The 15,000-nt window shown below is 26.8% G+C and overlaps 1 protein-coding gene across 4 annotated transcripts in view; it reads left to right on the top strand.

The window, feature by feature from the left end:
* The window catches only part of LOC136089419 (uncharacterized), a 77,408-nt gene that overhangs the window by 56,018 nt on the left and 6,390 nt on the right, over positions 1 to 15,000 (top strand). The window contains exons 6-9 of one of the 4 annotated variants that reach the window (XR_010643038.1): positions 6,140 to 6,329; positions 7,105 to 7,201; positions 8,721 to 8,857; positions 11,463 to 11,512. Coding sequence is in view for 3 of the 4 variants with exons in the window: in XM_065815407.1 (XP_065671479.1) it covers positions 6,140 to 6,329; positions 7,105 to 7,201; positions 11,463 to 11,512; positions 13,749 to 13,894 (483 nt within the window). In the remaining variant the exon portion in view is untranslated. Of the gene's footprint in view, positions 1 to 6,139; positions 6,330 to 7,104; positions 7,202 to 8,720; positions 8,858 to 11,462; positions 11,513 to 13,748; positions 14,974 to 15,000 lie in introns of those variants that run through there. The other 3 variants (XM_065815407.1, XM_065815406.1, XM_065815405.1) reach the window with 3 other exon arrangements.

Raw genomic sequence — 15,000 nt, 5'->3', positions numbered from 1 at the left:
AATAGTTTACAATTTCATAAAAAATTAATTTGAAACTGTATATAAGTGAGGACATAGTCAAAAGCGCATTGTTTGAAAACATTGAATAAAATTGAAATGTTTGAAAGGCTCCTTTTTTAAAGAACCATTAATATATATTTTAGGCATTTTATTAAATTTTTTTCATTAGCAAAAGATAGCTGAAATTAAAAAAAAACTAAATTATCATCAGCCATTAGCAAAAAATAGCTGAAAAAAAAGAAACCTGAAAGTAAAGAACCCCTGAAAAAGTTTAAAAATTGAAACAAATTTAGCTTTAAAGCAATAAAAATAATGTAGTAGTAATAACTCGTGCAAGCAAGTTTTTTTTTAAGCAAAAGAGTTGAGCTTGATTATGGGTTCTACAGAGTTAAAGGTCAGTCCAAGCTTAAAAAAAATACGTGGATAAGGCGGAACTGAGACTTTTTCATACACTACCACCAAAAAATGTTTCTTAACGACTTTTTCCATTTTCGTTTAATGTCCAATTTTGAAGCAATTCTGCCTAACTTTACGACGTCGCAAATGTAACCAAAATGATATAAATAGAACTTTGTCAATCAATTTTGCGCCAACGTTATTAACAATCGTGTTCAAACATTTTACCAGCATATGCGTGCTAGCTGGGCAGTTCTTTACATTGCCCATCAAATAAAAGTTGTGCAAATATTAGTATATTTTCAAACTTCTTTTTGAAACCAAAATACCTGTTTGCTCATTATCTATATTTTTGTACAGAATATATAAAAGTGATAAAAATTTAATCTTAACATTGTTTAAAAATATAATCAAAAAGAGGCATGAAAATATAATCAAAAAGAGGCACTGAAAATGAAACAGTTTTTTAAAAACTGCGCTCAAAATCTTTTAAGCATTTTTTCTTTTTTTTTTTAACTCCTTAACTTTACCAACAAGGCTGCATGCAACCACTATAATGGTTGGAAGATATTAAAAGAAAAGCCACTATTAAAGTGGGAAGGTACTAAAAGAGAAACCACTATTAAGGTTGGAAGATACTAAAAGAGAAAATAGGAAGAATAAAAAGATAACGATTAACAGATAACTTAAAAGATTGCAAATGATATGAACCGGAAAACAAAAAGAAGGAAGCGAGTTCCAAATAGTTGATGTTTAAGGAAAAACCACTAGATGAGTTAGAGTTTTCAAAACACAAAGTAACAGTTACAGTGAGAGCAGGTCCAACTATGATTACAATACTTATGCTTAGACTTTGTCTATTAAAGGAAAGGCATCATTTGAAAATCCGGTCTAGATATAGCAACAGTATTCCATATACAGATGAATTTGATATTTATAGAGACTAGAAGAATCCAGAGTTAGAAAGTGGTAAACACGATAAAAAGATATAACCTTTTGATGCTAATTTGATGCTAATTTTGTAATAAAGTTTATATACAATTACATAATAAGATTGGAAATAAAGTGTTAGTTCTAAGAGACAAATGATAGATGACTTATGGAGTTCATTACCGTTCATAAATATCAGAAGATCTAGATTGTTAAGATGACAATTAGTTGAAAAAATAGAGTTTTATCTGAGTTAAAGTTCTTGATCCACTGAAAACCCTATGCTGTAGCAGAATTGAGATCTTTATTAAGCTCAAAAGAACCCTTCAAACAGTCAGATTGTGTTGGCTCCTTATCAAGACAAATATAATATTATATTAAAAGTATCATTAGGAAAAAATACCACCTTAGAATAAAGGTTTTAAGGGAGATCTTTAATGTAAATTAAAGAAGTATTATTGCCAATAATAGAACCTTAAGAAACCTCTGATATTACTGGAAATGTAGAGAGCTGCCCATGGTGGAAAACTTTTATACTACGATTGGTAAGCAAGAATTCAATAGTCTTAAAGTTTTTACTTTACACAGCGTAAGAAGAAAGTTTATAGAAAAGACCCGCATGCGAAACCTTAAATGTCTTCTAAATTTTAAACCTTAATGTCTTCTATTAACACCAGTTAAACATAAGTTTTGAGAATCTTTATTTATTGAGACGTATGAACTAAAAAATAGAAAAACAATTTTAGGTCTAATGGATAACTTTATTTTATATCATTATCCATATATATCAAACATGTTACCAGCGGCGTCATTTTGGGGTAAAGGAGAGGGAAGAGATGGGGGTAAAGGAGAAAGTCTCAACCCCCTCCCCCCATCACCATCAGAATCTTGAAAAGTGGGACTTTCCTTTCCACGCGTTAGGACAGTTGGGAAATAGGCGATAAAATGAGAAAATGTTTTTTAATTAAATATAATAAAAAAGTTTGCAAAAATACATTAAAGATGGAATTTTCTTTTTCACTTGGGCAAATAAACTTTACGTTTCTTGATCGACTTTAGGCCTTTCCCACAAGACGTTATAAATCGTTAAGCAAACTTTTTCGTTGTGAAAAAATGATTTACACTTTTATTACAATTTTTATTCCCGCTACTTTTTTTCGTTAACATTAATAAAAATGGCATCAAAAAGTTTCCGATATATGTTTAGATAAAAGTAGTTATAACTTTTTATGCATACTTTCTACTTTAAAACATATAAAAATTAATATCCATACATTGATTAAAAAAAAATCCTAATAAACCACATTTGATAACTCTATTAGGCCTAAAAAACTCAGCTAAAATTTGAATTTTAAAAATAAGCAGTTAGAGCTATTCGATTCTTGATTAAATTGACAAAACTCAAATAAAGAATCTAAAGTTAACTGTTTTTGATTATAGGATTAACACCTCGAATCATAATTTTCTTACAATAGGAACAATAGTATGAATGGAAATTTCGAAACTAAGTTCCCTCCATTAGACCTTTGTTCGTTGTTATTCTTATTATATATCTTATTCTTATTCGTTGTTAGTCTAAAAAAAGTGTTACACCATTACGTAATAAATTTTTTACATCCCACCCCTCTTGCTGATATAAAAAACTTTTGATAACATGAAATCATTACTTTAAAAAAGTTAGGTACAGTAAGGAGGAGTGGTACTAACTAGACTATAAATCATAACTTTTTTATAATTACAATATTGTCAATAACAACAATGTGTATATTAAATCAGAAGACAAGATTGATATTATACCAAACTTTCCATAGATATTATAAACTATTGCGCAAACAGAAAATAGTTAAAATGCGGGACAATTATGACCCGTATCAAATTTTTTAGTGGTCCATTTAGTATTGTTGATTGTACTGAATTGACCAGCCTTAATAATGGATGGACCACACGATTAGGCTTTTTCATGAAAACAGTCAATACTTTATTGTCAATAACTATGCCAGATATAATAAATCAGGCAAGATTAAAATCTGAACTAACCATTAACTTGTAAGTTGGAAACCAATTGCGCAAACAAAACTTCAACTGCCCTAACAATAAATGGACTAGCAGTATATTTATTTTATTTAATGAAAAGCAAGTTAAAGTATACAATTCAATTAGGGTGATAAATGGAGCTTAAAAACAAGAAACCGGTATGTTAAGACATTCTTTATACTTCTGACTAAAAAATTAAAATAGGTTGAATTAATTATTACATTTTTATACCAAAATTTCAATCGAATTTATGTGTCCAGCTGGCTCACTGTCTGCAAAGGTATCACAATTTGTTGTCGCAACTCATTTCTAAACATATTAAAATCAAAGTGGAGAGCTTTTTGCGACCATTGCGTTTTTCTAAACAATTTCACTCAACCAACATTTGCAGTCTCAACAGCAGCCGGAATTGAATTTTGCAGAAGAAAAATCTTTTAAATGGACACGCGGAAATATGTAAAGTGGTGTTTTCAATGATTCACTTACATATACTGGATCGCACATTTTTACCAAGGCTCTCTTATAGCACTTGTAACAAAAACAACTTATCGCTCTCCTCTTACGGTAAAAACTTGCTCTGGGACTTAAACAGCAGCAACGCCACTTTCATCAACGTTCCACATCATTTGGCGAAAAATTGTATTTGATAAAAAGACTACGCATACTATTATAAAATAAATCTACATAATATTTTTTGAATGCTGACATTTGACCAATGGATGTCACCTCTGATTTATATAAGGTTCAGATTGATGGCTTCAAAATGCTGTACCCCAATCAATACCAATATGTGTATTTGTTTACCAAGACTTGGAAGAACCTGTCGGGAATGTGGATATTTTTTCTCAACTCTCAGAGCACATTCATAATGCTCTTAGACTAATAGACCTTAACCCATACCTCATATATTCAGAAACTAAACAATACCGAACAGCTCAAGTTTTCTGACACTGAAAAAACTTTCATAGAACTGTTATTAAAAGGAATATATTGCAGTTTAGTTAATCCACTTTGTGATAAGTAGAGTTTTCTAATTCACCAATTAAGAAATGAGCGTTTAACTTCAAATATCTTCATTTATCTGCGCTCTTGTAAAGCAATGTTAAAATAATATAATGTAACTCGTGTCATTTCAATATTTTTTAAGGTTTTCGATTATTTGAAACAAGTCTTTTAATTATCCTTACTTCAATCTTAGAAGTTTTCTTAATGTTAGGAAACTCTCACAAGGGAAAAGAAATAAGTACGATTCAATTCATCTGAAAGTTAACTTTTTTGTCATTGTCTTCAACAATGTAGATGTAACGTTCTATTATATATAATAAATCATCGATATATAATATCTAGATATATTATTATTAGTGATAACAACTTTGATAATTTAATATATCGTAAAAATATTACGAAACATCAATTAAATATATTATAATATTATTATCATCCATAGTTAACTTGACCTTAAATATATATTGTAAGTTGATATAAGATTGAAAAGATAAAAACTTTTATCTTAAAAAAGTTAACTAAAGAAACTGAAGTTTCAATGCATTATTACAAATAATAAAATTCACCCATAAGCATTAAAAAGCCTTTGAGTATACAAAATTTTTATCGAATGAAAAAAATGTCATTAACCGCTTGTTAACTTATTATTTTTCTAATGATCTATTCAAAACAATGTCCATTCAGTACCACTCTTTCCAACATTATTCCTTAAAGTTGAATAAAATAAAAGTCGTTAAATAATATAAAAGTTAAATTTAAAAGTTGCTGCTCTACTAAATAAAGTTTTTGTGGTTATGATTATTTTAGATGCTTTTCATGAAGGTATAAAGTATTTACTCCTTTGAAAGCCTTTCTCAAGAAGTTTTTCGATTAATGCGTTTCAAGTTTGGCCAGTACAAAAATTTTGCAAACATCTTTTAAAAACGAATTTCGAAAAATTACTTAAATGAAAGGTGCAAAAAAAAGGTGGGGAATTTAGAGAATATCAAATCAAAGTTTACAAAACATTTGATATTAAAAAAAAAAAAAGAAAATTTAAAAAATGCAGCTTGGAAATTATATTAAAATGTTGTTGCAAATTGATAAGATAATCAAGAGAGTTTTTCTAAAAAAACTTTTCAAGCTTTAAAGAGTTGACCAGCGGTCTAATGTTGGCTTTTTAAGCATTGGATTGCAACATGTCACTCGTAAATTTTGAGAATCAAACCTGGATTTTTTTACTTTTTCAAAAGTATGCGGATTTTAGAATAGCAAATAATTTTCAAAAGATAAACTTAAAATAAATACTAAAGGTTTTCTACTATAAATATAAAACACTTCAGTGAAGAATTGTCTTTTTTAGTGAAGTATCGTCTTCTTCTATTTTTAAAAAGAGAAAAAAACTGTTACATTGCAGTTTTGTTTTGCTGCGCTACACTCAAAAAAAGGGGATTATTGAAAACTTGTTTAAATTGATCTTTGCTGTTTTAACCGTGAGAAGAAAAAAAACCTTTGAGAACATTAAAATAAATATGTTATTTGAGGTCATTAAAATAAAAACGTTGTTGGAAAAAAAATTGAAGTTTACCAGGAAACTTATTAGACGAAATATTTACACAAGTATTATGAACAAAACTTTTTTTTTTAGGCTTTTTACAAAATCTTATATAATACTTAAGCATAATTTCTGTAAAGCTTACGCATTTTAACTTTGACAAAATGTTGTATATTAGCACTACATTAGTAGGTAAAAATTGTTGTACTTTTTAATATCTATCAAACATCAAAATTTTAGGTTGGCAAACTATCTAAAGATTCATTTACATCATTTTCAGCTGTTTTTGTTTATGGAAAAATTCCTAATGGTAGGATCAATGCATCGGTGGAAGCTCTTTCAAAATGGAGTTATTGTTATGGAGATCCAGTATTTAAAATTAACCAAATAAATTTTAACGTGCCTATTATAAAAAAACCTATAACATCAGGTAATAATCTTTCAAAACTATTATTGATAAACATTAGAGTTGAGAATCTGCAATAGTTATCACCATATGAGCAGCAGGGTGTACACTCTTCTTGACATATAGCGCTAAATTAGTATATATATATATATATATATATATATATATATATATATATATATATATATATATATATATATGTATATATATATATATATATATATATATATATATATATATATATATATATATATACATATATACATATATATATATATATATATATATATATATATATATATATATATATATATATATATATATATATATATATATATATATATATATATATAAGTATATATATATATATATATAAATATATATATATATATTTATATATATATTTATATATATGTATATTTAATATTCTTTAGTTTTCATAAAATATATAATTTAAAAAGACTTTAAAAAAAAAAAAAGGTATGGGGTATTTTTAAAAAAGTATTTTATTTCAAAAGAAGAAAGTTAAAAAAATTGTTTAACTATGTTTAAATGTTTTTTTAAGGCAGTGTATTTAAAAGTAATTTTATTGAATGAAGTTTTGAGTTTTGCTCTTACTTAACCAAATATATTATTAAAATAGTATTTTAAATTATAATAAATTTTACAAGTTAAATATGCAGCCCTATGTTTAACATTATATTCCTTTTATCAATTACATAGATTTATTTTTCAAATAGCTTTGTTTAGAGTACTCTTAAGTTTTAAAGAGTCTAAGATTTTTAATTGATTTAACTAGAAATCAAAATGTATCCAATATGGTCTCAGAGTCAACCAAATCAAACTTTTTTACAGAATGAAATGTATCAGTTTGTGTGCACAATAATGTACGGAAGGTACAGTTTATGTTGTATTTATGTAATTTTTTTTATGTCTATTTCTTTAAATAAATACAAAATATTTAACAATAAAAATAACAAAATTTAAAAGAGCTCGTAAAATTTTATTTTTAATTAATTATATGCATTAATAAATATACCGTCCGATATTTTTTTTTTGACTAAGTCATTTAGATGTCACGGAACTAAGGGTGGAATGCAAGAAGCATTTTGAATTCTGACTTTGTTAAGTTAGACTTAAAAAAAAGTTTGAACAAATGCGTGAACGAAACATAAAAATTTCACGACCGCGCTTGAGAAAGTCAAATTTGAAAAATTTAAAAGGTGCTGATCTAAAGGCGGAATTGAAAAAAAACAAACTTTGCAACCAATAGCGGCAGAGTATTTAAAAAGGAAAGACCTTTTAAATTAAGCAAATAACTATTTATTTTAAAATAATATTTCTGAGTTTTATACTTTAAAGTAATAATTTACAAAAATAAACTATAAGCTGTGACTAAAATGATAAATTTGAATTTTGTATTTATTTTTATTAAAACTTGGTAATAGGAAGCTCGCACAAGAATTAAGTCGAGTACCTTTTTCTTAGACGTGTAATACACATAAAAAATCAGTTGCATACGTGGTATATGTGTATGCGTTACACATATACCTTGTTATTAATATTATTTTTTTATCGATTTGTATTAAAAATTGAGTACATTTATTTAAAAAAATTCCTTACAGTTGTTTAATTTACTTATTGTAGTTTTTAGCTTTATTTTCAGAGAGTGTTCGTAGTTTAAGTTTAATAGTGATTCGTTTCTGGAAACTAATTTGTTAAATAAATAGGGACCGCGACATGTAATTGAGAATTTTGAGAGTCTTGTTGTTTCAAAAGGTGTCTTAAAGTTGCCTGTTGCTCTTGTATTGTTTTTTTTTATATTGTTTTTCAAAAAGTATTGTAAAATGTTCTGGAGCCAGACTTAGTTTATATTTAAACATGAAAAGTATATTTTGAAAATATTTATTTGAAATATATTTAGTGCGTTCATTTGTTCCAGTAGGGGTTGAGCATGAGTAAATTTGTTTTTGTTGTATACTAGTGTTCGATCGTGTTTTTGACGTAAGTAAAGTGGTTGTAATTTAGATTTGTGGGTACTGCCCCATGCTATATTGGCATACATGAGATAGCTATGTATGAATGAAAAGTAGATAAGTTTTGGGCTTTTTTTTGACAAAAATGGTCTTGCCTTGTAAAGTAAACCTACGTTCTTTGATATTTTTGTGTTTATGTAGTTTATGTGGGGTTTCCAGGAGATGTGTTCAACAATTAGAACTCCTAAAAACTTTGTATTCAGAGCTCTTTTCGATGGTTGTATTTTCAATATTAATTGTTGGTAGGTTCAGGAGTATTTTTTTAATTTGTTGATTAGAGTGAAATAGTATATACTTAGTTTTTTCTATATTGAGTGACAGTTTGTTTGATTTAAACCATATATTAACTTTTTTTAGTTCAGCATTTGTTTTTTCATAGAGGTCTTCGATTGTCTTCGACGAGTAAAATAAGTTTGCATTGTCGGCAAACATTATTGTTTTAAAGATATTATAGGCGTTTGGAAGATCATTTATATAAATAAGAAGCAAAAGAAGAGCAAGAATGGAACCTTGGGGGTACACCACATTTTTTTTTTAGTCAATTTGAGTTGCTTTTTCTATCTATAATAACACGCTGTTGTCTGTTATTAAGGTTGTGTTTAAACCAATTTACAGCTTGACTTTTTATTCCATAGTTTTTCATTTTTGTTAGTAAAATCTCATGGATTTATCATCTCATATTTAGTCCGGGGTTTTGACTACGACGTAACAGCTGCTTAACATACAAATAGCGTTTATCATATAAGCCATTTGAATATATGATACATGCTAAGCTGGTATCAGCAAAGCAAATACGTCGAATATAAGGTTTTATTATTAATTTTTTTTGTTGAAATTTTTAATAAAAAAACAAATAAACTCTAACAAGGCTGCAAGCTAACACTAATTACGTTGGGAGTTAGTAGAAAGTTATTAGAAAATTTTGACAACAGTTTTCAATACCAAGACAAATATAATATTTATAGAAATAGAGAACAAATTCAGTTGAAGAAAATGGTTAACACAACTTTGATTTTATTAAATGTACGACAGAACCTAATTTTGTTAAAACGATTAACAAGTCAGCAATAAAACGATAGGATCAAAATCTGTATAGATCAGGGGCGAAGCCAACATTTTATGATTTTTGAGATAACCTCCGGAGACGGAGCAAACTCTATACATTTATATGTTTAACCTTATGTCAAATAAGGATGTTTTGCAAAACATTGTCCTTCAGTTTGAGCTGATTTTAATCATTGAAATGACAGAAAGAGTGTTTCCATTTGGTTTAATAACTGAATTAGAGAAAAGTTTTTTGTATTTATAAGATTTATAATATAAGCAATTAATTTTTGGCTAAATAAAGCAATTTATTTTTCGAATTTAAATAAAAGAGAGAAAAAGAAGAATGGTCAAACTGACCTAATCAAACTCTAATATCCTAACAATAGACAACATTTACAAAACTAGCCACAAAATCATTTAATTCTATTTTAAAAATTTATGGAATACAATTTCAGAATTAAAATTAGTGAAGTTTCAAAAACAAAAAGGTTATAAGTACAATTTTAGGATACAACTATTGATACAAACATTCTTTCTTGCTCTTTACATATAGTTTTTCATTTACTTTATCAATAAAAAAGATTTTCATTGTTGATACTTTTCGACTACTTATGTTTATATTCTTTGATAGGTTAAATATTTATAAAATAAATCGAGTCCTTATCTTAACTTCTCCTGCAAAACCTCTCATAGATGCTTTGGAACCATTTTCCTCCCTATAATTTTACTTTTAAATGTATACCTAAAGATCATTTTGATAAAAGACAATATTGTGAAGTAAAGCAAGATACAGTAACGTCTATAAAATATTTTGGTTTTATTTGTAAAGGAATATTGGAAACAAATTAAAAAAATAATATTTCACTCTCACACCTGTAATAATATGGGGTGTTTTACACTATAATATGGACGTGTCGATGAGCTTCTAAAACATGTTTAAAGGCTGAGTGGATAAAATTTCGCGATCCTTAAACACATCTATTCCATTGAAAACAAGCAGATAAAACATCTTTGGAGAACCTTTAATTACTTGACAGTTCAAATAAAAGTATCCTTTTCTGTTTTAATACAATTTTGCATTTTCTCCTTCAGGACTTGTTATAGGATATGATCTATCTATTGTTCCAATTTATCCTGGAAATTGTCAAAGTACGTATAATCTAAAAAACATAAATATAATGCTTATATTTAAATTCGCTTTTTTTATTTGCTCAAGTCAAATTTCAGATTTAAAGTATGATTTCAAATTTCAACTTCATTTCTTGCATTCTACCCTAAAAACCAAGCAGCTTTGAGCTTTTATTTTTTTATTTTAGTGCTTTAGGATCCAAGGATTTAATGTTGAAGATTTTTTATGCTTTTTAGAACCACTACCAACATTTTTTTTAACTTAAACTTGCTTTGGCCTAACTTTTTTTGATTAAGTGTATTTAAATGATTTAAAGTTTATTAAATGATTAAGGACTCTGTTGACATTGTGTTTTGTTACGACTTTTAATTCATAAAAGTATTCTTTTTCTTTTTTACTTATTAATCACAATAATAAATGCATATATCTGTAAGAGTTCCTCATGTCTCATTTTCAGTCTCCTTTATATATTTTTCCTAGATTTGTCATCTAAACTAAATAAAACATAATACTTGTTAAGTTTCAAGTCGACATGTATAAAATATTTTTGCATTTATTGTAAAGTTATAATGCTAGTTTAATATTAAATTATTTGATAAATAAGTAAAAAAAGTTGCGAGAAATTTTATCATCATGTGCTAATACATGGGGCTCTGAAAAAATTACAAGGTCTTCATGGATTGCATTAAAAATTCCTGTATATTTAGGTTGTTTTTAAAGCTCTCAGTTTTTTATTTAAAAGATATAAATTTTGACAATATAGTTTGAATTAGTAAAAAATAGTTTTCTAATTTTAAAATAGTGTAAACTGACAAAAATTATGTTGTTATATGTAAAAAAAATGTCTTTTTTTGTGAATAATTTACTTTATATTTCATTCATAGCCCTTTTTTAAGTATTTACTATTCATAGATATTGTTTGATTAAATAGTTTGTTTTTGTTAGACAGCCAAGTCCTTGCTACCAGCGTGAAATATCTACAGGAATAATTACATGTAAGTATTTATAAACAACTTCACTTATTGTATATTTTTATGAATATTTTATTTAGATTTAGTCTTTTTTTTTTTTACTCGTTAAATAGACGAATGCCTAAAAAAGACTTTAATAGTAAATGTCAATTTGTATTCTAAATCGTACTCAATTATCCAGCACATATTGGTCCCAACTACGACCCTGATGAAAAAAAACAAAGGGATTCATCTGGGATACCAACATAGATACTATTGTGATTCTATTAGCAGATTTGAACCGTAGTAAACACAGAGTAGTCCAAAAATATTGAATATATAATCAAAATTGGTCAATAATGAGTAAAAGTTTTAGCAATAAATTATTGCCTAAAACTAGAACTCTCTTTTATTCTCTGCAAATTATTACTAAGTGTCTAAATAAATCTTATTTTTCTGCATGGTAAAAAGTTGCATCCGTGGCCCCAATCTTTTAAAACCCTGCATAACATTCTGATCCTTCTATCTATCCTGATCAGTCTTCTCTTTATTACTAGCAAGCTTTTAAAAAAGTCTTCCTTATACGTCTTGGAAAGTTTTAGAGATTATCACATCATTTTTTTCTAATGTTTTATAAAAGCTATCCTCGTCGACCAACAATATTATTCTATGGTTTCTTTTGGTGTAATCTTTCGGTGTACCTAATGATTCTATCCTCGGTTTATATTTTGTTTCTTACCTTTATTAATGATCTTCCTGACAACGTTGAATCTAAGGTGCCTTACGTTGCTAACGACTCAACTTGAAACTCTTTTCTTAACAAAAGTTTTCTTTTTTTGATCGCTTGGAAAAAAAAAAACCTTGAATCTGATATCGCTTTTTAACAAATTGGAGCTTACAGTGGCTTGTAAATTTCAACTCACCATATATCCAATCGATTGCAGAGTTTTCTAAAGCATTTTATATATATATATATATATATATATATATATATATATATATATATATATATATATATATATATATATATATATATATATATATAATATATATATATATATATATATATATAATATATATATATATATATATATATATATATATATATATATATATATATATATATAAAGAAAGAGAGAGAGAGAGAGGGATATTTCATCGCCGTAATTATATTACTCCTCATTAAATTCGTTACCTCTACAAATTTCTTATTTCCCTCTATATGGAACAGGGTCATCATATTTGAGCTGGTTCTTATAATGATGCTCTTTATCTTTAAGAAAAGGTCCAAAAACCCATTTTAAACGTAGTTGGATCTATTTTAACTGCCAAGCTTGAGCCTTTCTCCAATAGTCGTTGCATTTCTAACTCTTTTCTACATATACTATCAAGATTGCAGCTTAGAGATGCTATTATCTCTAATTCTTTAAACCCAAACGCAGTTATGCTAGCCAAAGTAACATTTTTTAAATATAATTATAATTGCATACTCTATTACTCTAAAGACTTTTATTTTTTTAATTTTTTTTCTAAAGACTCTAATTTTTTTTCCCGCACCTCAACCCATCGGCACGTTCTCCCATCTTCAACTTTTCCTAACTCATACACCGTACATTATTTCAAGTCTTTTGTCGATAGTTTCCTTGCTTATTAATTCCATTTTTTATTTTTTAATAACTCCCAGCATAATAGCGGTTGCTTTTAGTTTAGTTACGATTTTATAAAAATGGTGCTTGGTGATAAGACATGTGTTTTGTCACCAATATGTTTTCTTCTTGCTCGCTCTATTTTTTTATTTATATGTATTTTTATGAAAACTGCATTAATAGTGAAAGACGAAATAAAGTATTTGAAAAATAATAATAATTATATATATATATATATATATATATATATATATATATATATATATATATATATATATATATATATATACATATATTTACAGTGAGAACATAAATTATTCGTACAAAGTAACTTTTTCACTTTATTTTACTAAAGCTTGCTTTTATCTTAATCTATAACGAATATAAGTGAACCAATGTTTTTTAATTTTTATATGGCTATTTCTTATTTAATATTTATCAGTAAAAATATAAGAAAATGTGTTTGATATACAGTTTTTGATTTTTTACTTACATAGCTATTAATTTACGTGCACAAAAATTAATTGTACAAAACTGTTTTATTGTTTGTTATGAGTGTTTATCTTTTTTTTTTATTTTATTTATAAAATATCAATTTTGTTTTTGAATTTATATTTCTGAAATATTATTTTTAGCAATTAATAACAAATTTGAAAAAAAAGGTCATAAAAATCTCTGTTCATGGAACATTATGGCACCCGAATGTAAATATTTAAATTCTACTCAACGAAATCTTGTTATAGACTTGGTAAAACAAGGAAATACTTATGTAAAAGTTTAAACACTTACAAGTATTCCATTTACATTAGGTGGAGCCATTGTAAATGAATACAAATTATATGAAAGGTTTGAAATTCGAACTGGACGAGGACCAAAGCTGAAGACAACCTCACGAGATGATAGAGAAATTTTAAGAATGATTGAAAAAAATCTGTTTGAAAGTGAAAAAATTATAGCAAATTATTTGAAAAACTTAACAGGAAACACAATTTTACTAACATCAATTAGAAATTGCATTCATAAAACAGAATTTAGTGGATGTTTTGCTCGGAATAAACCGTTTTTAACAAAATATTATATGAAGAGAATGAATTTGGCAAAAAAGTATTATTTAATGCCAGCATCACTTTGGAAAAAAGTATTTTGGTCTAATGAATCGCAAGTTTAATTTAAAAAATCTGATAGTGCTCAGAGAGTTTGGCGATAGAGGTGTGAAGCATTTAATTTGAGTTGCACGAGTAGAACAGTCAAACATGGTGGTGGAAGTGTAATGTAATGGGGTTGAATGGCATGGAATCGTGTTGGTAAACTAGAATTTATTGATGAAACTATGAATGCTGATTTGTATAACAATATATATTGAAACAAAAATTAAAACCTTCTGCTAAAAGACTTAAATCGGGAAACAGTTTTTTGTTTCAACAAGAAAATGATCTAAAACATACTGTTAAAATAACTGAAAAACTTTTTTAATAAAAATGACATAAATATTGTAGAATGGCCTTCACAAAGCCCAGATTTGAATCCAATAGAGCATTTATTGATTTTATTAGATAAAAAAATAGGCGATTTACGAAAAATAGAGCATTTACGAAAAAAGAAGAATTGAAGAAAGCTGTTGTTAAATCATGGTCTTACATTGACAATAATCAAATCAAATGTCTTGAATCAATGCTGAAACACTTGTTAGGTGTAATTAAAGCAATAAGAGGACCAACTGAATATAAAAGTATAATAATAAAATACAAAAACTTCAAACTTTTTCTCAGTTATTTTAATAAACCGGTACTTATTCTTAGCGTTAACCTATAAGGTTTTTCTTGTACTATTATTTTATGTGCAAGTATTTTTATCACCTTTCTTTTTGTTTCAAACTCTTAACCAGGT

This window comes from Hydra vulgaris, chromosome 13, assembly GCF_038396675.1.
Source record: "Hydra vulgaris chromosome 13, alternate assembly HydraT2T_AEP".
NCBI classification, from domain to species: Eukaryota; Metazoa; Cnidaria; class Hydrozoa; order Anthoathecata; family Hydridae; genus Hydra; species Hydra vulgaris.
This window is presented reverse-complemented; position numbering and strand designations above follow the sequence as displayed.